The sequence below is a fragment of the Oreochromis niloticus genome, linkage group LG9, assembly GCF_001858045.2.
Source record: "Oreochromis niloticus isolate F11D_XX linkage group LG9, O_niloticus_UMD_NMBU, whole genome shotgun sequence".
NCBI lineage: Eukaryota > Metazoa > Chordata > Actinopteri > Cichliformes > Cichlidae > Oreochromis > Oreochromis niloticus.
The window spans coordinates 972,722-998,224 of record NC_031974.2 but is presented as its reverse complement, the minus strand read 5'-3'; the positions used below and the strand labels follow the sequence as shown (position 1 = coordinate 998,224).

At 41.6% G+C, this 25,503-nt stretch overlaps 1 protein-coding gene across 3 annotated transcripts in view; it reads right to left on the bottom strand.

Moving 5' to 3' along the window:
* Window positions 1–12,808: 12,808 nt before the first annotated feature.
* The window catches only part of LOC100703031 (sodium channel protein type 4 subunit alpha), a 243,891-nt gene continuing 231,196 nt past the window's right edge, over window positions 12,809–25,503 (bottom strand). For all 3 annotated transcript variants that reach the window (XM_019356723.2, XM_025910382.1, XM_013265205.3), the window contains exons 31-32: window positions 23,272–23,542; window positions 12,809–19,735 (exon numbers count right to left, since the gene is read on the bottom strand). In XM_019356723.2, the coding sequence (XP_019212268.1) occupies window positions 18,432–19,735; window positions 23,272–23,542 (1,575 nt within the window). In that variant the 3' untranslated portion in view covers window positions 12,809–18,431. The remainder of the gene's footprint in view (window positions 19,736–23,271; window positions 23,543–25,503) is intronic.

Below are 25,503 nucleotides of genomic sequence, written 5' to 3'. Positions count from 1 at the left end.
TCTCAAAGTTTCATTATCCTTACTTCAAAGCTTCTCATTACTTCAAAGTTTTACTTTATTCTCAAGAACTCAGTTTTACCACTACTGAGCCAATTTGATAGTTAAGATCATCTACTCAGCGAACAGATAATTTAGAATTCAGCCAATTTGCACAAATTTGCTTATCGAACAGGTTTGTGCCTACCTTTAAATCTTTTTAGACCGGTCCTCTGTTCGCCTCATATCAGATCCAACCTTCAGCCACATTTGTTCTCTCTGTTGCACGACGAACCGGGCGGAAACACCAAATATTAAACCCCGATCCTTTTGTCCCCATGATAGAACAGAGAAAACCGACTCATAGTGTGTTAAAATATTTATATTTCTTTTTATTCAATCATCTTCCGGAAGAGAGAGACTCCTGCACAGCTCAAACGCCAGTTGCAAGAGCTCTAACATTAGAATCATAAGCATAAAATGTTTCGATTAATCTGAAGCCTGAGCTTTTAGTTTACAAGGATTACTTGAACAAACACTGACCTCATTATTTGAAATACAGGTGTTATTTTGGTACTTTACACGTCACACAGTCTCAAACATTGCTTATATGGAAAGTTCCTCTTTTCGGTGTCTTATCTATTAATATGCCTGTGCACTAAAACTTCCTGTTTTTCAGTGTGGCTGAGCACTTAGTTTGTGAGTCAAAGGTGGCCTTGCTCTACAAGCCTTCATTATTAAAGTACATAAAACAATATAATAGGAAAATAAGGATACTAAGGATATTGATTTCCTGACAAGAGCTAATGGTGCCAAACATGCTCATCTCAGAATCACAGCAGCTTCCCATTTGCTACATCCAAAGACCTGGAAAAATAGTTCTGAAAAGAACTGAGGAGGAATGTTTACACAGAGCCACAGTATCTGCTGTAGCCAGACTATCCATATCTGGGCTTCAGTGCTGCACAAGTGAATTTCCCCAAATGTTACTTTACTGATGCTGATGTACTTTATTGGGATTAGAGAAATTATTTCCCTGCTATTGTTCATATTACCATGGCATTAATCACATAATCTCCAAGTAGGGATAGTGCATTTAGATGTTTAAACATATTGGCACCCAATTAAGCTTTTATTACAGGTCCAGCAAGAACCACTTTAAACTGTTGAGGTGAATCTATAATTTTAAAGGCTTTTGAATGTTTTTATATTTTTACACTGAAGTCTTCAGTGGGTGAGAGACAGAGTTGCAGGCTGACAGGAAACGGCATGCTTTTGCAGAAGTGAAACTGAAAGCAGACTCAGATTGTAAGGTGTTTTGAGCAGGCTGTTTTATTATGCATTAATATCTCTGATTAAGCTTTGATTAAGTTTTAAGTAGTTGTATTAGAGTGAAACAGTTGTTTTATACATTTTATATATCAGTCAAGATTATTACACACACACACACCCACACACACACAGTATTAGACTCATTTGAGTAGGTAAGAGTTTAATCATGTTTTGCTTGCGACTGCAAAATTGTGCCTGTATGAGTGAAAGTTTGTGCAGAACGTGTGCCTGATGTTCCAGACAGATAAGCGAGCGTCCGGGGACAACAGGAAGACACCTGGCTTCGAGCCGAAGACGATGTTCTTTTTAAACTATGTCAAAGTTAACTGAACATTTGTGGTTTTGGATTGACGTATGCTGTATTGTGTCTGAGAGGGGGGGGGGGAGCAGTATCACCCCAACCCTATAAAGCCTTGGTTTTGACTATTGTAAGACAGTTCAACACTGAATCTGCACAGTGTTAGACTCCACATGTGTATTCATTAAAATGTCGTCTAATTGCACCCGGCAGGATCAGTGGTCATTATTTTTGGTCTTCCTCCCTCAATTTCTGAACCCTAACAACTTCATGAAGCCGTGTTTGCCTCTGCTTCAATAAGCAATTATGAGCTTAAATAACCAAAATGCTTTTAATTAAATTAAACTTCTCGAGGAGAAATGTAGGAGGGCTGCACTATGACAATTTTACATTATTCAATAATGATCCACCCACTTTGCCTTCCTTCAGTGTTGTCTTTGAGCCTGTTTCAGTCTTAGTGTCCTTATAACTTAAACCAAACTCATTTATACAGACATCCACCCCTCGAATTCAATTTGAGAAATGTACGGGTGTTTGTGGTTCTGCCTTAACTGGATGAAATCTTACCTAACAGGTAGGTTAGCATCGGTACCCTTCTTCTAACACTGTTAGCTTAACTTTTGGCTCAATTCTGTTATCATCATATGTGCAACCGCTTGGGTCTATATTTAAGAAAACATCATTTTGTCATCTACTTCTATGCTGACGATGTCCTGATATACCTCTTATATGTACACGGATCATATTTCATTCATTCTTAAATATTTGCAGTGGCATTGCTGCGCTGCAGGAGGAGGAAAGCTGCCAGTGGAGAATCAACCTCAACAAGAAAATTTATTTTTAAAAAAACAAAAATAAAGAAGGAAAGCTCGGTTTGATTTCTCATTAAATGTTGGGCGGCAGCAGCAGCAGATTTTTACATTTCAAATTGGACCAAGGTTGTTTTTTATATATATATAAATATGGGACCAGCTGTGTTAGACAGTGTGATTGTAGCCACATTTGAGCTCCTGTCAAACACACTAATGGTTCATGAGTTGCTGTTTACAACCTTCCTTGTTTTCCATATAGCAACAAACACTTGGACGGTGTTCTTGTAGCTGAGGGATTCAGTGACAGATCCTCTTAAGGTTTCCTTCCAAGCATGTGGTGCACTCTCTGATCCCCGAGGGTATACAGCTGATCTGGTATCAATGGTAACCATTTTTCTAAGAAGGAAACATACTTATTACCTTTCACTCCCTCTGGGAATCATGCCGTTCTCAGAGCTTTCTGTCTCTGTGTGTTTTTCCCACCAGATTTTCACAGGCTTGCTGTGGCCTGGTCGATCACTGCTGTTGTTCACTGTACTGTATTTTTGCTCCAATCGTGCTTCTCAGAGATATATTACAGCTGTCTTTACAGCATCTGCTAATGCAGATGCGTTCTTCATCATGTTTGTTTGCATTTTGTGCTGTTCTTATTCCTGAAGCATCAAATAATAGTAGTCTCAGGCATGTCTCAGTTACCCAGAATGTGTCCTTTGGAGGTTGACTGTCATGATCCGGGCTTTGGTATCAGTGTGAAGGAGATGTCGCACCCAATCCGACATTTTTCACTGTGAGACAGAACAAAGCAGAATCCTTTGCTAATCCTAAAAAGCAAGTAAAACAACAAAAACAAACCAAGTGCACAGCATGTAGGTCCACACAGGACACTCCCACGGTCTCCGGGGACACTTCAGTTTTCCTGCCTTGTGGAAGGTTGCACCATAATTCTGTCATGTAGCGAGAGCTCTGGTGTGTGCTGTGATTCGTTCTGATATCGTAACTGAAATTTTTAAAAAAAAATTGTGGTTATTATTTAGACATCGTGAATCTGAACGAATTGTTGGCTCTTCAACACAAGATACAAATAAAGCTTCAAAAATAAAACCCAAATTTTTGCTGAATGATAAATCAATGAGTTCAGCTTTAAATAGTGTGTGTGTGTGTGTGTGTGTGTGTGTGTGTGAGAGAGTGAATGTGTGTGTGTGTGTGTGTGTGTGTGTGTGTGTGTGTGTGTGAGTGAGTGAGAGATACCCCTCTGGAGACTGAGGTCAGGGAACACACTCTTTCCCTCGTCTGCCATCGCGGGACCTCATCAACACCTCGCTGCCATGGCAATGGAGGACACACACCATGTGCATGTCTCCCATGGGACCCCCAACACTTATTACAAAAGATGTGAAGGACAGAGGAGGGGAGTGGCGGGGGATGAGGGGGGCCAAGATAAAAGTTGGAGGGTTAAAGGACGTTTCCTTCCACAGAGTATACTGCGCCGCACTATCTGTCGCTCTCTTAGCGTGTTTTATAACTAAGAAGCGGATGACATCACAGGATTGACTCCTTCATGCTGCATCAGCAACTGTCCTGCATATACTGAGCGTGTGTGTGTGTATTCATAATGCAGTGTGCTTGCCTGGTGTCGCACTTTGATCCTAACGAGTGCAGAGAGGCAAAGTCACAGTGAACAAAGATGGCTGAAGAAAAAAAAAAACCCAGAGCCAAAGTTAAATATGATTTTCCATTAATAGAGTTTAAAAGTGACGCTAATGTCAAAGATGATCCTTCTAGTGGTAAATATGGAGAGCCGTGAGCTGCTCTGTGGAGCTTGGCAGCCTCTTACAGCTCCCTGTTTTTGTTTTACAGCATCAAAACTGAAATGTGCCATTTTCAAGTCCACTGATGACACAAATTTAGGTGTGTTTTGGTGCGATGTTCAGGTGCAGATTCAGAGTTCACCTTAGTTAAGCTTTGCCCATGCAGATGTTCTGGCTGGACCAACAGCAAGACTGTTGTTGTGCGGGAAAATGCAGGAATAATTATTTTAGCTGCTTCGATCACTATATTCACCACATTTATTACATTAGCAGAGAAAAAAAAGAAGAAAAACATGTTATTACTCTCATGACACTGAACCTTTTTTTCACTTTGAGAACTTGCACAACAGGCATTGTGTCATCTTTACAACACCTCCAGGCACTTCGTTATTTTAGACGTCATTACTGGGACGTCCATTAGACAGAGAAATCGCTTCTCAGACATTTGCACATCTTTCAGTTTGGAACCATTTAGATGTGAGAAAAGACGGGAAGCCGACAGTTATTCACCACTGAAGGTTTGCTGGAATCTGCTAATTATTTTCTCCATTATTGTTTGTTTTTAATGACAAAAAGAAAAAAAATCATTTTCAGTTTAGAAAAAAGATTCAGTTATTTTAGATTGTGAAAATCAGCAGAGGGGAATGATTGCTTGTGAACTGCTGCACGATCACACACAGCCACATTTAGACATTTAGTCTGAAAGGTGATGGCTTTATGGAGTCTGTGGAGCAGAACGCAGGGACAGCTCTGTGTTAGAAAGCCCAGCGTTTCTATCAGGCTGAAAGATGGCAAAGTGCTCCTCTAAATGAATCTGTTATAATGTTGTTTGCATTGATTGGTTGCAGTAAACTATAAAACCCATATCTGCTATTATTCAGTTAGTGATGAATAATTACTGATACACTAAATTTGTGATTCCCTAATGAACACACTCATATTGATGGAGACATGGAGGAGCACACATTTGGCCGACATCTTTGACAGTAAAACTTTCCAGAGACTTCTGTCTTAAACCACGTCTTCGTTCATACATTGATTTACATTAGAGGGAAAAAATGGAAGCACGTCCCTGCAGTTAAAGCAGCTTTTTGTCATCACAGCATGATCTGCTCATCTTTGGCCTTTAGTTCGTCTGGGTGCCCTCAGTACGCACCACGGGGAAGGAAAACCCACAATCCCACAGGAGAGACTGACCTCGCGCAGTGTAAGGTGTGCTCATCACTGGGTAATCAGTTTCATTACATGTTATTATTTTAATTTTTCTGTCATTTTAACATTTTAAGAAAGAAAAACCTTTGGAAAAGAGCACCAATGTAACGTTTATGATGGATGAACAGAAACAAACACAGATATCTGGAATCTTTCTGTTTTTGAAAATTCACAGAGAAAAACTTTTTTATGGATAGTGTCCTGCACTCGTGGAGAAACAGCGTGAATAAAGACGCGAAAACAGTACGAACCCACTTCGAGGGCCTGTACACACACACACACACACACACACACACACACACACACACACAGTGTGGTGAACGTTTCGCTTTATTATCGACCGACAGCAATGTCCTTTTTGGGTTGGCACACACTTCTGACTGCAGCTCTCTCTCAGCGTTGTGCGAACTGTCTGATGAGAACCCTCCCACCTTTCCACTACCGCATCACTAAAAGCAGTACAGAGCTTGTCTGTGCCATCACCACCACCTGTCCACTCGCCTGCCTGGCACCTTCCTTTCCCTGCAGCTGAGCCAGAGACCACACCTCCGCCACAATATACAAGCTCAACACAGAGACTCTGCAAGTCAGAACGTAATTAATGACTTTTTGAGTTTGAGTACTAGCCAGTATGAGCTGCGATGGTGTGAAATGATGCTCCTGTAGAAACCACCACTTTATAAGATAAAAAATTATTCACAAAGACTCATTCCACATGTTTGATCTGGCAGATTGTTGTGCTGGGCGTCCTTCTTGATCCCACAGGGATTAGTGCCTCTTCCTGCTCCCAGGATCAAAGCTGAGAGTTTTTGCTCGTTAGGTGAACGTGTAAACCATCACACTACGACATCGACCTCATTTTAACAACAAAAGTCTTTTATTTGCAGTGTCACAGAAGACGTGACGCTACACACGATCCAACACCACCGCCCTAGTGACAGAGCGCCTCTGTGTCCTAAAGAACAATAACCTGGAGCAGAAGCTGCTGCTGGCCTTCTGCCGCTCCTCAGTGGAGCGTGTCCTCTCCTGCTGCCAGATGTTTGGTAGGCAGGGGCCACAGGAAGGCTGCACAGACCATAATTAACACCACCAAAACAATCACTGGCTGCCCTCTGCCACCCCTGGAGACTATCGCCAGATCCTCCTGCCTCAGGTAAGCCAGGGCCATCACAGGTGACCCCGCCCACCACCTGTTTGACCTGCTACCCTCTGTTCGGTGCCTCAGGTTAATATTTTCAAACATTTTGAACCTGTCCTCTTATGTGCCTTTCTCTTATTTTTGTGCATATTTCTCCTCTTTGTTATTTATTCCCGCTGTCTACTATTTATAGTTCATTCCACACAGTTGATGTGGAGCACCCACAATTTCATTGTACATGTACAATGACTGTAGAGGGCTATTCTGTTCTATTACATATGTTGTTGAAGTTACTTTTCCAGTAATTATATCACCATTATCAGTGTTTGGACATCACGTCATGAATTGAAAAGATAGTACGAATGAGCCGGAGCCCCGGGAACGTCCTTCCTCACTAACTTCCAGCCGGATTCAGGATCTACCAGCTGTTTTACTCACAGCTGGTAGAGGGTGCTGTTCTGGTGAGTAGTTAGCTGGCAGATATTAACTGGGTAGTGGGTTCATATTATGAAATGGGAAGTAGCTGCTGATTATTTAACAACAAATATAAACAACATAAGGAGGGTTTTAGTGAGAAGAACTATTCTTAAAGGTGGTCAGAAACGTACATTGTTTAAAGCGAACTGTTCCTTTAAGATTGGAGCTTTTTGGCAGGCAGACAGATGGGGAAGCTCCTTTTAACATATGCTGAGGAACTCTGGCACCCTCTCTGCGTTTCAGGGCTAGAGATGAGATTATGTAACTACGTAAACAAGTCGGCACACATGCTTTTTATTTTTCTCTCTCAGTTCAGTGCCTTGCTCAAGGGCAACAACAAGGCAGTTCACTGAGTTCAGTCGGTATTCACGTGTGCTTGAGGGCATCGGTGGACCTGAAGCAAGTCTATTAATTGACAGAAGGTAAATGAGAACTGTTTAAGCTATTTAACCAACAGCAGTTTTCAGCCTCTGACACGGGAGGACGTTCCTGCAGGTTCATTTCACTGAAATCAGAACATCTTTGGCTTTTAGACCGGACAAAGCAAACAATTTAAACACAGTCATCTATCAAACCAAAACCTGCGCAGTGCTCAGATGGATGTTCTGGCTTTCAGTGAGTGGAAAAGCTGCTGGTGGGCTTTAAACAGAAATTTCGGCCTTTCAAAAAGACAGAGAAGCTTTGTTCCCGAGTACGCTGGCTCCTCAGTCAAAACCGCTCACAGCATGATGGCAAAACCCAGCAAACACTCTGACCTTGAATAACTGATGCCTGATCGTTTTGTGTCTGGTTTTGGTTGAAAAATTGTTCCAAAATGAAAATTGTGCCCACGTCAGAGACGGAACATCTGCTGGATGTCCTCGTTCAACACTAAGTGTTTACAGGATCCTTTTATCATTCAGAAGAAGATATAAAAAGATGATGATTGTACACAGTGATTGGTCTGAATGCAGAGAGTCTGCAGTGGATGTCGAGGTCCAGAAAATAACTTGAACGGGATTTACATGCAGATACATGTTAGTAGCTTAAACATGATCCATGCATTCGTCCTCTGCTGCACATCGGGGTCCGTGTGGTTGTTGGGCCAGCGTTCTCAGCTGCCCCGGGGCATATCAAGGCATTCCCGAGCCAGCTGAGAGACGTAATCTTTCCAGTGTGTCCTTGGATCCAGGGAGGACCCAGGATGTGTAACTGTTAACCGGAGCCCTTAGCCCGCAGAATGCCAGAAACTGTCATATCTTATAAAAACAAAGCTTCAAATCAAACCAGACAGAGATAATATCACCACTGTTGACAAAGGAGGAGAGAGGAAATCTTGCTAAAAACTCAGCTTAAAAAGTGACATGAAAAGACCTAAATCAGTTATAAATGCATGTCTCATTACTTGTGTCTATAACTCCCAGCTCCCTGCCCTTTGGTTCAAAACATCTGTCTTTTTTAAAAATTTCCTAAAACAGTTGGATCCTTTACTTGGAAGTAGGGACTGTCCTGGGAACTGTTTTCCCTTGCGGATTAATCCACCTTTGTGTGGTGGTCTAAGTGCGCCTGAATGAAACAATACTACATAATACTGTTGAAGCAGGGTTATAACGAGGGAGGTGAAAGAGGAGGGCCACGAAGAGGCAGGGAGTAACACAGCAGACGGGTTTCCAACAGCAGCTTCAAGTGTCATCCTCAATCTGCTCTGACACACACTCACACACACACACACTCACTCACACACGATCAGACAGCATTAGATCACGAGTTCAGCTTCATGACAAAAGTGGCCAGCGTAAGCAGGCATGACGTGCAGAGGCGAACCGGCACCAAAGCTGATATGGAGGGAGGAAGCGCAGGGAGACGGATGCACACGATAGTGTGCAAAAACAGTCCGCTGTGAGGTCGGAGAGCTACCCGACGCCATAAACCTGTGCGTCCGCCCACCCGTCTGTCCGACATGGAAATGAAGCCGGGATGCTCCATTCATCTGCTGACATCACAAATAATGTGGGGGTGGAGTTATTTTAGGAAAATGAAGACAGAGTAACATTACCAACAATAAAAACCTCGATGTCGAGACGCTGTGCGGCCTTCTGTACACTTGACTCTCTACTGACTTTAGCTCATTACATAGTGAACTGATGTTGGTAATGCCTCCTCCACCCAGCATCAGCCTCCAGGGCTGAAACATGAAGCTCTCTGGTGTCCTCTTCAGGGCTGGCTCCAAAAGCGACTCAGTCCCCTCAGACACCGGTGTTAAAATGTCCAACTTTACAGCAGAAATAAACATGTTCAAAGCCACTGTGGATGGTTCCCCCCTGCTCTTAAAAACACTTGTAATTCATCAGCAGGGATAATGAAGGGAGGGGGATAGGGGCAGTAATTGACAGGTGTCAGGACACACCTGTCCTGACTGTCTGCTAGTCTTCATCTCAGCTAACTGAACCGAGCTGGCTGTCCAGACCGTGAACCGTGAACCGAGACTCTCGAACTTTAACTCACTCGCAGCTGCCTCTTCAAAATGTGGCGTAGTAGCTGGCAGAGCCTTATTACCACCCCGGCATAAAGTAATGCAAGTACTTCCACTACTTAATGAACACTGTGTATGTGTCTGACATTGTAAATGTGGTAACCTCTGCAGGACCCCACAACTCCAGAGACTTCGACAGCTGTCACAGGTGTATTTGGTAGTAATATAAGGCACTCTAAAGACATTATATTGGTTAGTTTAAGGATAAGACCGAAACACACCCTAACAGGCTTTCATTGTGTCTTCTTGCTTCTGCAGTAATATGTATTCCTCCAGTTTAAGCTGTTCTTTCCTTCTTATTTTCATCGTGCTGATAGTCTGTGTATAGACTGAGTCAGCTCTGAAGTCTTCTCTGCTTCCTGTGTTTTAGTAAAAGCAGCTGTTGTTGAAGATTTATTAGTTCCAGGTCCATCGTGATGAGCTCAGTTTCACTCATGATGCTGGACAAATGAGGGCAGCACACAAGTGTAAACACAAACAAGGACTTTGCCCACTGTGGCTCTGCAGAGATTAAGCTTTAGTCTGGTAAATATACACCCATGAGTATGTGGAGTGGAGTGGGGTGAGAAAACCCCAACACAGTTTAAAATAAGGCAAAAAATTCTGTCTCTTCACAATAAAACCTAAGGGGCACTACCACATACACGCTGTCACACTTATTCTCTACTGTACGAATGTGAACTTTGTGTATCAGCTGAAACACCTGAACATCTCCAAGAAAGAAAATAAGTTTCTAAAACAAATATCTTCATGAATGAATCTTCCATTCATTATTTAAATGAGAAGATTTGGAGTAAATAGAGAACACTGCATGTTTAAATTTCTGCTTGAAAAACCATCCGTCCATCCAGTCATGGTGGATTAGCAGAAGTGCTGTGTTTTGACTCAGCCTTGACGATAGGATGAGAAGCTTAAATACTAGATGGTGCTGAGAGTAACCCTTATTGTGGTTGTAGGGGCAGAGATACCCAATCCTCCCTCCCCCCAGCCACCTCCTCCAGCTATTCCAGGGGGAAACCGAAGCTTTCCCAGGCCAGCCAAGAGATGCAATCTCTCCAGCGTGTCCTTGGTCTACTCTGGGGTCTCCTTCCAGTATGGCTTGCCAAAAACACCTCATCTAGGAACCGTCTAGGAGGCACCTGGGTTAGATGCTGAACCCCCTCCACCAGCTCTGTGTGAAGTGGAGGAGTGGCAGCTCTACTCTGAGCACCTCCTGAATATACAAGCTCCACATCCTACCATTAAGGTTGAGTCCAAACACCAGCAAGCACCAGAGGAAGCTCATTTCCACTGCTGGCATCCATAAACTCATCGTTTCAGTTGTTACTCACAGCTCGTGGCCATTAGAGGCGGTGGGCTACCCACCAGGAAGTAGGCTTTGCTGACATCTAACCATAGATGGGTCACTAGTCACCTGGTGGTGGACCCGGATCACACCTATATCCATATTTTACACAGCACACAAAATAAAACCACCACAACAGATTCAGTATTAAATTTTTTCTTGTTTATTACAGGAGGCTTTTCTTTTATATACAGAGACATGTATTTGCAAAATACTAAAAAGTATTTCAACTCAAAGTACTAAAAAGTATATATATATTTATATATATATTCATATTATAATTATAATTGTAAATATTATTGTCTCTAAAACACCAGGGTGGGGTCACTGAGGCACGGCTTTCGCCTCCTTTACACCGAGGTTTCACCGGCGAGTACCACTGAAGTCAGAGGAAAACCTTGTAACTTATTATTATGTTTTTGGTTTTTGTGTTTTTAGAAAATGACACAACTGTGATGGACACCGTTCCAATTTGGACTTTGAAAGTTGTGCTCATTACATTGCTATTTCTTAATTTCCGTATTTATCCAAGCCTTAAATTTCAGGAGTTACAAGGTTTTGACCCTCCAGCTATAAAGTTTAACGTTTTCCAGCAAAAGCACTAAAACTACTTGTATTGTGAAACCTCTTATCGTCAACTTAGTGAAGCATATTTTCCAACTTCTACTATTTGTGGCCTCATTTTATCCCAAAGGTGACAATAAGACAAATGTTCCTGTTTTTCTCGTGTGGAATAAAAGAGGATTCGAAAGGTGTCAGGAAGGGAAATATTTAAACTCCCCCCCTTTCCTAAGAAAAAGGCAACTTTCTCAAGATATGAGGTTTCTTTGGGACTGATATGACACTGGAAATCTGCAAACCAGTTCGCCACCCGCTGTGAAACCAGTGACGGTGTAAATGGGACGACTGTGGTTTAAGCAGTGAGAAGATGCCTGGAAAAACCAAACCCATGACGGCGGGAAAAATAATAATAATTAAAAAAAACCCCAAAAGCATCATTTTTATTATCCTCATACTGTAAATAAGATACAGCATCACTCACTGCCTGTTTACACAACTGTTGTATTGCATTTATCACACAGTTAATAGAATAGCAATAATAGAGAACAATGAAACCTCTGGTTTTCTGTGCATTTCCTCCATGTGGGTGTTTGTCGTTTTGTTTCAAGGATGATGAAGCAGCTTTTGGTTTTCAAACAGGGGAAAGAAGGCAAGAAGGAGCAGAGACTCTCAGTCTGTGTTTTAAACACCCCCCTCCCTTCAAAAAAAGGACTCTTCCAAACCCCTCAGTAGCACCACATGGTCTGACCCACAGCTTGGAACAAAGATGGTGTTTAATTTGCTCAGACTTTGAACAGTTTATCATATCAGAGCAGGAAAAGTCATAAAACAGACAGATTTTTTTCTGTCTTTCATGTTGGAGGTTACTTAGAAGGCTTTGTTACTTTCCCTTGTACAGACTGTTCAGGGACAGAGAGCTGAAGCTGCTCTTTGTTTTGCTGCTGTAATTGCTTCATTGTTTGTTTCAGGTGAACAAACCTCTGAGCAGCCAACTGTCCCAGTGATTGCAGTAAGTGTTTGAATGTGTTTTTGTGCTCAGTGCAAACCAAAGTCTGAGGTCCAGATTCACCGAAGCAACAGTCTGACAAAAGCTTGTGTACTTTTCTTTTTTCCACTGCAGCAAATGCTGAATATCAGTTTGAAAGAGCCGGATATGTCAGGATGAGGCTGCCAAGTAGTATCCACCAAGTAATATCACCCTGCAGCTGTAGACTGGCATTGTACAAACTACAACACTGTTAACAGGATGCCTCCAGTAGCAAACCCTGGAGGTTTGAGCTTTCAAGAAGCTTCTCAAAGCATTACAAAGTGGCTTTGTCTTAAAGCTGGGCCTCCTGTTTTACTCATGAATCCTGTTGTGTCCATTTTAATGATCATGTGGAAAGTTTTAAATAAACTATTTCTAATTACCTTTGTAAACTTGAACTGAAATGTCCATCATCAGTGGTAACAACTAGAGTATGTTTCTTGTAAACTCTTGAGGCTTTGCCATCCCCAGGCTGTCCTTGTAAATACGAATATGCTTTGAGTGATTCACCTGGTTAAATAAAGGCTACACTGACTCAATACAAAGACAGCTCAACTTTATCATATCTCTCAAGCACAGTATTGATGTTTTACATGAATTCTGTTGGTAATTTTGGAAGGATTTAAACAATCTTTGAAAACGGGATTCAAGAGTTCATGAGTTTGAAATCTAAGTAGACTAATGCCAATAACTGAGCCTTTAATTTGATAACTGTTCTACAAAAGCCCTTTGCTGATATCTTTACTGACATGGAAACACTCTGAAGAAATTCTGTATTTCTTTCTGGTCCTCTGAAAGGGTTCAAGCCAGCTCTAAAAGAAAATCCCCTTCCTCTTTTAAAGTTCTAGTGAAGCTGTCTTTGTTCCAAATTTGGTAGTGGGTGTACAGGTCGACTGGAAATTTGATCTATGAGCTCAGTAAACGGTTTACTTATCCTTTATGATCACAGTTGCCAGTTTTAAGTCTTACAGATTAAAACATGATCTTCATTTTATAATTAATAGTCCTGTTAGAAAATCAGAGTTTGCTTTAGTAACATAATGTTTGCTGTCAGAGACAGCCAGGTTGCTACAGGAAAATGTGCATTCTTTTGCACTGAGTTCACCTAACATCTCCAGGTGAACTCAATTTCAAAGAGGTATACGCTGCTGGACTGAAAACTTTACTGCGATTGCTTTGGTTGCTAGAAGATGGCCACGAGTTCCCAGTCTTGGTTTCATTACTGCTCGTGAGTAGCTTGCAAGTGTTAGTGGACATATTGACGTATTCCATGCAAAATATGAGCAATCTGCTAGCAACCAAAGCAATCACAGGGTGCGGCAACTTTCAAGTTTCCTGATGAATTTATTCTCTCAGTCGCTTATTGAACAAAACATGGTGTTCATTTAGAAAATTATGGCTCTATTAGAGTGAAACAGACAGATCAGCATACAGATTGGCGAGGGCCTAATCCTGCTTGCCTGCATCATGACATTTCAAAAAAGCCTTCCTGCTTGAAACTTGAAAAATGAGACTTGGCAAGCCAGTAAGGGATTTCATGGCAGCTATGTTCATGTTTTATATGCAGTTTATGGGAATTAAACAGCTGGATGTTTTCTTATTCAGCTGTCTCCATTTTAACATCTCAGTATGGAATTACATGCCAGCATGTGCTCTCCTGACAAAACTGCACCTTTTTCCTGCAGACGTTAGTGAATCTGGACCTTTTTGACAGTTTAAAAGTGACGTCAGCCTGTTAGCTCTCTGTGCTGTTTGTTCGATAAAGTTATGAGGAAGAGTCACAGCGGTGATGGAGGGGAGGGGACTGTGGAGACTGTGTTAATGATCAAAAACCATAAGAATCAATTCATCAACCAACCAAACATGGAACCAGTCAAGAAATCAGAAAAATCAACTGGCTCATCAATCAATCAAGCATATTATCAGTCAACCAATGGTAAAGCATGGCTTGGAGTGTTGGGGTTCATATGTAGCAGGCACACTCTGGGTCTATTGCTACTGAAAACAGCCCTTCAGCACAACTGCAACCTGAAATACGCCTCGCAGCAGAGTTCAGCAGTGTATTAATATTTACCTAGTTTATATCGTTATCTATTCTCAATAGAATCTAGTAGAAATAGAGTCCAGACGGTGCCAGTAAAATTGTTTTTTTTTTAACTTTTTTCCTTTTTAAAATTAGTCTAGTAAAGCATTTAGTAAAGATCCCTCGGGTGACCACAACGACAGAGACAGAGAGAGGTTGTTTGAAATATTGAAGCAGACTGAACAAATGCTGTACACTTTGACACTTCGTCTTAATAAAAACAAGCGGTAACGCTGCTTCACGTCGGCTTTGTGCCACTGTATGGACCCGTGTGACTATAAATCCACAGTAACGCCGTCAGTGCTGCATCCGGCTAATCAGATTCCACCAAATGCTCAAAGTGTTAGCGTGGGATTTTTCCCTTTAATCCACAGACACATACAGTGAGAAAAAGCGTCTGTAAAGTCATGTGTTACCCAAGAATTCACTTAGAAGGTATCTGCAAACCGTTATTGCTCGACGCGGTTTGTGTTTGTTTTGTTAGTTTTTTTTTGTTTCTCTGTGCAAAATAGATAAAGAGCCGTCTCGCTCGACCTCCTCTCCTCCTCCTGCCAGAACGTGCAAAAATAATTATCATAAAAAAGATAAATAAAATAAAAATAAAGCAATTGACCTGAAAATCTTCCAAAAAAGGTCGATGAATAAATAAATAAATAAATAAACGAAGCTGTGTTTTGGTTTTGAAGAGTTGATTTTTCAATCATTGGGGGAAAAAAATGACATCTGATATTTTCAGTAAAAACGAAACCTATAAATTATCTCCACGTAGGAGTCAGAATTCACCGGTTTATCTCCTCACATTGAAATGAAACGCTTCAGATCATTTGGAGAAAAAATGAAGCAGAAAAGCTTTCAGTGTCCTGGATAAACCTGAAATGTATCATCTTTGAACAACTGGGATAAAAAAATGAAAGATGTTATTTTGTGGATTATGGATAAATCTGAAGTTGTAAATAGTTCATATATTTTGGCAGCTGAACTTCCAGCACCATAGAGAGCTCTTTGGTCTTCCAGTTCTATAGGGGCCGCTGTTGAGCTCATCCAGAGTGAATTGGACAGTAAAACAAAAATGGAAATTTTTCAAGGAAAAAATGTTCTTCCTGAAGTTTCCATGTTTTTTCGGTAGAAGGGCTCAAGACAATGAGTGCAGTTCGATTTTTCTTTTTTTTTCTTTTTTTACAGGTTTCTATTGTAGTAGAATCTCTCTCTCTCTGTGATTATTAGAGATTCATGACTTCACGACATGGGAACCTCTGACGGGGTTTCTGCAGCCATGGCGGGAGAACATTCCATCCCAATTGCTTAACCAAATAATCAGCACCCATTATCAGCATGCTAGTGTTTCATGTGTAAAACCAGCTTCACTGTGAGAAAAACCGAACATAAGTGTTGTTTTGTTGAATTTCAGACACTCTGTTGATGCTGGATTTATGAAAAGTAATATAGATGTTTTTAATTGGAAGCAGGTGGAAGTCATTAACTTAGCTGTTTACCTCCATTCACCCCTTTTCACTAAAGACAGTCTTGCCAGCGCCCCCTTCTGGATCTCTGACTGAATTGCAACCAAATTCCAATAAAATTTGATTAATGGGAAGCAAAATGTCTGTGAATTACTGAGCCTCATTTACATGAAATGTATCTCTGCAGGGAGGCGTGCAACCTCTTGTGTTATTCATTGACAGTACCAAGAGTACTCATACTTCTGTCACACTGACAGCTAGTCAGGAAACAAAATACTAAAATTTAGGCAAAGTAACAGAGTTTCAGTGCCTTTTGTGCAGTCTCTGGTTTCTTCAGCATTGTCATATTGCTGTTGAATTTTCAAGATAAGGTTGTTCCAGGACACTGATGACGGTCAAACACGAAAGTCAACGTGACCTTTTTAGCTTTTCGTGAAACCAAATGGGGAGAAATCCTGATGCAGATGTGCTGAGCTGATTGTCGCTCTGTTGTCAGAGCTGGCTGACACCACCAGGACCTTAAAGCCTGGTTGTGCCAAGCCGAACTCAGACCAGACGGATGCTGAATGACAGCGGGTGATTTGTCATAAAAGTTGACAATGTTCAGTTTGTACAGAGACATCAAATGCCCTCAGGAAAAGAAGAGAAAAAAGAGAAAGGAGGCATTCATGGCATTAAAAGAGCCTAACAGGTGTCCTGCATGAATATCAGTGTTCTGCGCTTGTTATTGCTGTCTTACTTCCTTTTGAATTGATCTTTTGCTTCTGACCTGTGGTCATTTTTGTAGTTTTTTTTGTTTACCTCTTTGTTCTGATGTTTTTATTTTGTTTTTTGATTCTTTCTATGAAGCGCTTTGTAACATTGTTAGGAAAAAGCTATATAAAATCTACAACTATCATTATTATCATCATTATTATTATCACGTCTTTGTTCAGTTTTTAAAAAGCAAAGACTGGTGGTTTGCTGCATGCTTAAACCTATTTTGAATTTGTGCTAGGCTAGTGTTAAACCAGCAGTCTGATGCTTTTACTAAACTGAACAATATAAAAAAAGAATAAATTCACCTGCAGTCTTGACTATTTTTGGCATAGGAGAATAACACTACAGTTGACAAGCCTCTTATTTTCCTTCCACCCAGGCAGGTGTTTTTCAAAGCATTCTATAAAACTTCTTCCTAAATCATGCATCCTCAATCAATGAAAGCCAGTAAGCTTCATTTTTCTCCCCACTCAGTGTGGTGACAGTGCAGAAGTAGGACTCTTCTGCTTCAGGTTATTGGGAAGTGAAGCCAGAATATCTAACATGACTTTTAGACAAATCACCCACAAGCCAACAAACTGTATGAGGGCATCCACCACTGGGCAAAGACACGTGTTAGAAGAGTTTGGGAACGTGTAGAAAATCTCATTGTGCACTTGTGTCATTTTTTTTGGTGTTATCGCAAAAAGTTTTGAGAAGAAAAATAATGAAATCCCAGGCTCTTCTACACTGTGCCTTCGCCCAGGTGTAGTAAAGCGAGAGCAGGTGTAAACTCAAAAAGTGCAAAACTGCCAACAAAAACAGATGAAGATTCAGGTTTTTGAGATTTTTTTTTCACACCTTCTCCTCTCATCTATTACAACATGGTAGTTCAGCCACTTTTTCATAGCTAGTGCCACTCCGAAGTCAAAAGAGAGACTGCTAATTGGTTTTCTTCAACTTACTCTAAAAAATATAAAAAATAGTAATAATTGTACCGCTATTAAAAGACTGGTAACATCAACAACGTACTTTTACTACGAAAACATTGTTTTGAAATCACGTTGTCATTATTTTCCCTACTCTCTCGAGTGTCAGTCAGAACGCCATCGACCCTTAACGTGTCGAGAAACACCGCCGTCACTCTTACAACCAAACATACTCTGAGAATATTGATCAACTGTGGGAAGGCACAAACTCCCCAGGCCAAAAAATGATGGATACATTTGTGATATAGTTGCTCTGACCCCTATTACCACCTGTAGCTTTGGTGAAAGGTCAGTCATTGTTCCGAACTCCCGGTTCTGGTTGACCCAAGAGGAGGTTTTCCTTTACTGTCTATTACTCCAACAAAGGCAGAGTTGACCTGACAGACAGGGTTACTCTCTCTGTTTTGCAGTTGTTTTGCTTCTCTGCAGGAAACTCCCAAAACACTTGTTTCTCAGTCCAGGAATTTCTCCAGGGAACAGGAAATGACGTTAAAGGTAGTAATTCTTCCATGTTGCAGGCTCCTCGTAGTTCTTCATAGCTTCTTTCTGCTGCCGCTTCAGCGTTCTCAGCTATGGTACATTCAGTAAACAAAAGAATAAACAGGCCAACCTCAAATGAGAAAATCCTCATTTGTTAATAATTTTTTTGCTTTTCTGTTCCTGCTATGGCGTCGTTTCCTGCTGTCTGTCGTGGGCGATTTCTGACTGCGATTGTTCACTTTGTTCGCTGCCCGCAGTGTCGGCAACAGTTTCTGTCTTGACAGCGAGCGGTTGAAAGATCTCGGATGTGGCCCGTGTCACGCTGTCATATGAAGGTGGAGATGAGGTGGAGGAAATCGTCTCTGAGCGCTCGATCCCTAACATGCTTGAGCCGTAGTTTTCCCTCATCATGGTAGCAATCAGCCCTTCTTTCTCAGGCGCATCCTCCCCAAACACTACTTCACCTCCTTGTTCACCTTCACCTCCCGCATGCCGAGGTGTGGTAATCTGGCGGTACATGTAGGAGGCGGCCTTCAGCTGTCGCCTCACCAGGTGTCTGCGGTAACACCTCTGAATGATGGTGGCAGAGACTTCTTCCTGCTTGCGCCTCAAAGTTGTTGTGATGGGTTCATAAGAGATCTTGGACGGGTTCGCCATCATGAACTTCTCCTCCATCTGCTGCTTGAGGGCATCCATCTCTCCTGACTCGCCCAGGACACGCTTGGTAAAGGCAAACAGGATGTCCAGGCAGTGGATTTTGTCTCCACTGACCATGGGCAGGTCCATGGAGATCAGTTTGATCTTGTTAGGCTTGGCGATGCGCAGCGGCTCTAGCAGCGAGTCAGCAAAGTCGGACAGCTTGGAGTACTCGATAAACTGCGTGGCCTCCGGGTCGAACTTCTCCCAGACCTCATAGAACATCTCAAAGTCGTCTTCACTGAGGGGTTCAGTGCTTTCCTCAGTGGCAACACTGAAGTTCTCCAGGATAATGGCGATATACATGTTTACCACGATGAGAAAGGAGATGATAATGTAGGTGACAAAGAAGGTGATGCCCACTGATGGGTTCCCACAGTTCCCCCTGACGGTGGTGCCAGTGTGGGGGATGTTGGCATCGCACTCCTCAGGGGAGTTGTTGAGAATGGGGCTGAGAAGGCTGTCCCATCCTGCAGAGGTGGTGATCTGAAACAAGCAGATCATGCTGTTCCCAAACGTCTCAAAGTTAAACATGTCATCAATCCCCCCCTGCCGTTTCACGTAGGCAAAGTTGGCCATACCAAAGATGGCATAGATGAACATGACAAGGAACAGGAGTAGTCCAATGTTAAAGAGAGCAGGAAGGGACATCATGAGGGCAAACAGTAACGTCCGGATGCCTTTAGCGCCTCTGATGAGGCGCAGAATTCGTCCAATACGAGCCAGTCGGATCACTCTGAACAGTGTGGGTGACACAAAGTACTTTTCAATGATATCAGCAAGCACGATCCCTGAAAACAAAAAACAATAGAGATGTAAGTCACACCAGTTATATGCATTTGTAGAAACATTTGCAACTCCTGGGTGAGCTTCTAATTTGATTTGTTTCTTGTTTTAGGTCTGTGAAACAAAGAATAGTGTTTTTTTTTAATTCTTTATCCACCTCTATCACTTGTTTCTCTGATAATGTCTCTGATTGGAAAAGGTTACCAATTTTTGTTGGGAGTAAGAGTGAAATGACATCTCAGATCCCCCCTTTTTATGTGAATGTCCTCAGATCCTGAAGTAGAAATCTTGGCTTCAATTTGATTACAACAATCATGACACTGCTTATGTCTGACTTCAGTCAAGCCAGCTAATGTAAAGAAAGTCTGACTATGTTGAACATGCACCCTTCGGTATCTGTGGGATGCACCAATAAAGTTTCTGGACACAGGGTGCTAACTAAGCTTGCCAGTGTTAGCTGACAGTGTAGTACGCCAACCTGAAGCCTCAGTCACACAGGCCTATAGACTGGTCCCCAATGGGTTGGTGAGTGGTTGCTGGATACTGCAGCGTGTTATCTACCACAAGAAGGTTGTAGCACCAAAAACCTGTTTCTTATTGCTTTGGTTGCTCCAGACTCCAACTTGTCAGCAATTACTCCCCAACCAACCACCAACTAATGCTGAATATATATCATATATATGTTTGTGACCAATGTCACTTGGTGACAGCATTCCTGCAACTACTGGCCAGCTGGTTGGGGAACACATATTTTTCCTTAGTGACCAGTGGTTACCATGGAGTCACTGACCAGTCCTTAACCATACATGACTGGGGCCTAATGTGGTCACTTCTGGCTCCAAAGAGATGTCCATAAAGTGGAGTGATCATCATCCAGTCTTTGACATTAGATGGGTATGCCCATCTTTTATGCACTGTAATTTCAAAACTGGTCATTCCATCTATCACATGATCTTAGCTATTAGTCATTAGTTCTACCTGCAGTGCTACATTTAGATAATTTTGGCTTAAAAATAACAATAAAAAGCAGTGATGTTTGAAAAGGGACTCGTTTTTTTCTGATGTACCAAACTAAGAATTGATTACCTCCAGACTATTGAATTTTCTTTAATGTGTTGGCATTGCTGTGAGTTACATCATCTAAAAGCTCTCAGTTTGGCTCTCTCAGTGTTTATGTGGCAGGTCTGCTGTGATTACAACTTGACTTATTGGATCTGGAGAGCTGAGGCGTCTTTCCCCACTAACAGCAAGTCAAACGCTGTAATTCATCCATCTTTTCCTTGTTATCCGAGAGTGACACCACACACACACAGACACACACACACAAATACTGTTTTCTTTCATTCACCTCCCTGTGTAAGTTATAGGTGATGGAAGGAAGGAGTGGAGGGAGTCGAGAGGGAATCACCATCACATCGTACATCAACTCAGCTTATGCCCTCCATCCTAACATCTCTTTCTCTCTCTCTCACACACACACACACACACACACACATACACACACACACACACACACACGGACGCAGAACAGCTGATGTAACAGGTCAATCATGTTTGATTTGTCTCCAAGGACCGCCCTGTGGCAGCTCTGATTGCTGCTGTTACCTTCACCTCCCCCATGCAGCCTCGCCTCAGCATGCACACTAACACACACACAGACACACACTTAATTACAAACAAACACCCAATCTTGTCAGGCAAACAGGAGCAGCAGCGCACGCGACGTATGAACACTGATAGCTGAATTAGCTGCTTGGGATGCTCTGTGCTGTCCCTGCAGACTGCCTGTCATGTGTGTTATTGCGTGTGTGTGTGTGTGTGTGTGTGTGTTATTGTAATATGACCACACAGGACCTTGGTGCAGGTTAAACATGAAGCCCAACCACATGGTCACTTTGGTGACAGATAACTGTCAGGCAGACGTCCCATTGTTTCCTGCTGCCACAGCTGATGGCTGACACACAGCCTGTGTACACACAGCCTGTGTACACACAGGCTGTGTGAGCTCCACACACACATAAAGCCTTGTATATGTCAGCTGCAAGATGATTTTTTTAACAATTCATTTCAGTTTGTAATTTGATCAAAATGCTTTTAAACTATGTTTAGAACAAAAGAAGAACTTTGAAATACTGCCTCACAGTTTCAATATTGTAGTTTAATCACCAGCAGTAATAAAAAAAACCCTCTTAAGACAACATTTTAGTTTCCTAGAAACCATTTCTTTAAAGTTAGCAGGTGTTTAATTGTGAGTAAAAGACATTTTCTAGTAAGAGCAGGATGGTTTGGCTACGATGAATGACCAGCTCTTTGTTGAGTAATGTCAGAGGTAAGTGAAATGTCTCCTTCATTCAAAATTTCTTGTAAAAAAAAATCTTAGAAGTTGATTCATCAAAAGTGTGACAGATTTTCGTCACTTTATTTTAGAGGAAACTCTGCACGTCAGTCCTTCTGCTGCACCTCATTTAAAATAAAGTTGCCTTTATTTTGCTCCAGTTGGAGATCCTTAACTTTCAACCTTACCAATATCTAAACATAATCCTTTTATCTGGTAAAAGGAAATTTGAGCACATTACTCCAGTTCTGGCCTCCCTGCACTGGCTTCCAATTGAATTTAGGATTCATTTTAAAGTTCTTTTATTGGTTTTTAAATCTTTAAATGGTCTGGCACCTGCATATATGTCTGATTTGCTGAAGCCCTATGTCCCCACTCGTTCGCTCCGGTCAGCTGAGCAGCTGTTGCTCTCAGTCCCCAAATCACGGCTGAAACTGAGAGGCGACCGAGCGTTCTCTATTGTGGCTCCTAAGCTTTGGAATAACCTTCCTCTTCACATTAGGCGATTGACATCAGTGCTGGTTTTTAAATCCAGATTGAAAACGCATTTTTATTCACTGGCTTTTGACTCAGTGGTTGACTGACTTGTATTTACTTATATTTTATTGTTTTTGCTATGTTTATAATGTTTATTATTTTTATCGTATTTATTATTCTTATGGAATCTATTATGTTTCTATTGTTCAGCACTTTGGTCAGCCTTGTGTGTTTTTAAAGTGCTATATAAATAAACGATGATGATGATGATGATGATGATGATAATAAAAAATCACCTGCTGTAAAGTTGGTGGAAACTGTCCATAGAGACCAAAACCATATTTTTTGTACCAATCCTGTTAACTTACTTTTTAATGCTGTGAATCTGGGCATTTTAACCTCCTAAAATAAAGCCTGCCTCAAGAGGCCATTATTGGAACTGCAACTATTGTTTTTCAATAGATCAACACAATGTACAACTTTCTAGGAAACTTTGGTTTATACTTTGATTTATATCTGTGTCACCGTTTGAAATACTCTGCACTTACATGACACTGCTCTTTTTTTCTTTTTTTTATTAAAATGAACTGAGTGCGCCTGTGCTTATGAAACACGCAGATTTTGTGTGAAACTAACCGCACCTGTGAACACTGTTCATAGATATGGGGACCATCTGCTGTTTGTTTGTTTAGTAAATCTGGCTCTAAATCTGTTCAAAGCCGAACTCACCCACGATGGAGAGAATGACCACCACAAAGTCGAAGATGTTCCAGCCAACAGTGAAGAAGTAGCAACGCAGCGCCATGATCTTGATCAGGCATTCGGCGGTGAAGATGATGATGAAGGCCAGGTTGATGTTGTTCAGGATTTTCTCCATCTGAGGCGGCTGCTCGTCCGTCTCCACCATCATGGTGATCATGTTGAAGAGGATCAGCACCATGATGATGATGTCGAACGCTTGCTTTCCGACCAGGTCAAAGAAGAAGCCCTGCAGAGCGTTCTAAGAAGGAAGAAGGTTCGGTTTAGCCGATAAATAACCATTTATGTTTCTGGCTTTGCTAAGCCACGTCGGGTTGTTTAACAGCCAGTCATTAAAGACGCCGATCAAAGTGCTGTGCAGCAGACATTTACAGGCTTCGCTGCCACAAAGACAGATGCAGAAACGTTTTTGCTACTTAATTCAACAACTTTCTGTCCAGATGAGAATAATCAGTTCTCTAATTTAAGACTTTAACTTCAACCCGGCACTTTCACATGCTGAGCTTCTTTAATATCCTGCACAGGGTTGTGACAGACGTTTGTACAAGGGACACGTAAGCCTTCAGTCACACTAAAGCAGGAAAAACTGGTAGCTGAAGAGTGACTGTATTCACTTTTTGGCTGCCCAAAAGTTGTCATTTCTGAGAGGTTGCAGAAGTGAGAGGCAACCTGTATCCACTGCCTGGGATCCCTCTCAAAGAGCTCGGCGAAGGTTTGCAATTAATCGTTATCCTCTCAACGTGAAATCCAGTCGCACATGGTGACTCAGTCAGAGAGAGTCTGAGCCAGTGAGCACGACTCATCTGATCCATCAAACGACAACACACGAACATGAGGTCCCAAGGTTTGTTGCAGGTAATTTACTGCAAATGATGCTAAATGTAACAGCAAAAAGCACATCTTATTTTCATGTTATACTTCCATGTTTGCCTTTTTTGCAGGTTAAGTTAATATTTTATTTCCATTTGATTTTCTTATTCTTTTTTAGCTACTTTGTTCTCTCCCTTATAGAGACATTTAACTTTAACATGTTCTCGAGAATCTCTTTTCTAATTGAGTAATTCTAATTTGGTGATTCTATCCTGTCTATTCTACTGAGATTACATTGAGTTACTCTGCTTTAATAAGTTATCATATTATTCTGTTATTAGATGTTTTTCTTGCTGCTATAACAGGAAAGCGACCATTTAATTATTCAGTTTTAAGCAGAATAATGAACTTTGAGAGGACATGGAACCGATGATCCCGCGGGCTGATTAATGATGCTGAGACGCTCCTGTAAGCTGAACCTGGACTGAAAAAGACCTTCAGACGAGGTGCGCTTTTAGATCTGAAGACTGTTGGAGAGGGTCGATGACCTGATCTGGAGGCGGAGAGTTCAAGTGTCTCAGAGCGCGGTTCTTGGGATTGCTGACAGCTGCTGCTCAGCTGATGTAAATAAAACAGCCTTTAGAAGTGTAGCAGCTCAGACACATACTCAGGGGGATGCCCATATTTGTGCTTATGTGTATCATGTATGTTTTTAAAACAAATCCTAAACTCAACTTATTGTTCTTATTGTGTTTACACGCACCAATAAGGAGTCTAACACCTTTTTACACTTACATTTCTACATAAGTAAAGGACTGAAGGAATCTCTGTATGTGTGCATGGTTGGGGCCTGAGAAGGTGGAGAATTTGAAGTCGTCCGTCGCCTTCTTTACTTTGATGTTAATAAACAGCTGGAGCGTGACGCAGCAGCAGGATTCATGCTGTCTGCTGTAATGTGAGCAATGACGACCTTTGTGCAGGATAAACATCACGACTGCCCGGATGGCCATCCTGCTGACAGATAACTGTCAGGCAGACATTAGATATATTAGCTCACCACATAGTTTTATATTTTTATCTGTATGCTTCTCAGGCAAGTTACAAGGAACTCCACGATATGAATTTTATAAATATGTCAGAAGAAAATGTTTTAAAACTTGAATGTTCCTCCCTGGGTGCATCTTAGTTAAAATTAATTAGAAGTTTACAACACAGAAGTTTTTGGAATGTGTTTTAAACTGTTAAACATTTTAACAGCAGTCGAGCTCCGGCCACGGTTTAGCTAATGATTAGTGATGAAAAAGAAAACCTTGACAAAAACATTTGATTTTATGTTGTTCAATTTCCACAAAAACTCTTTCTTTTCCTAGAAATGTAAGAGGTTAGATGTAT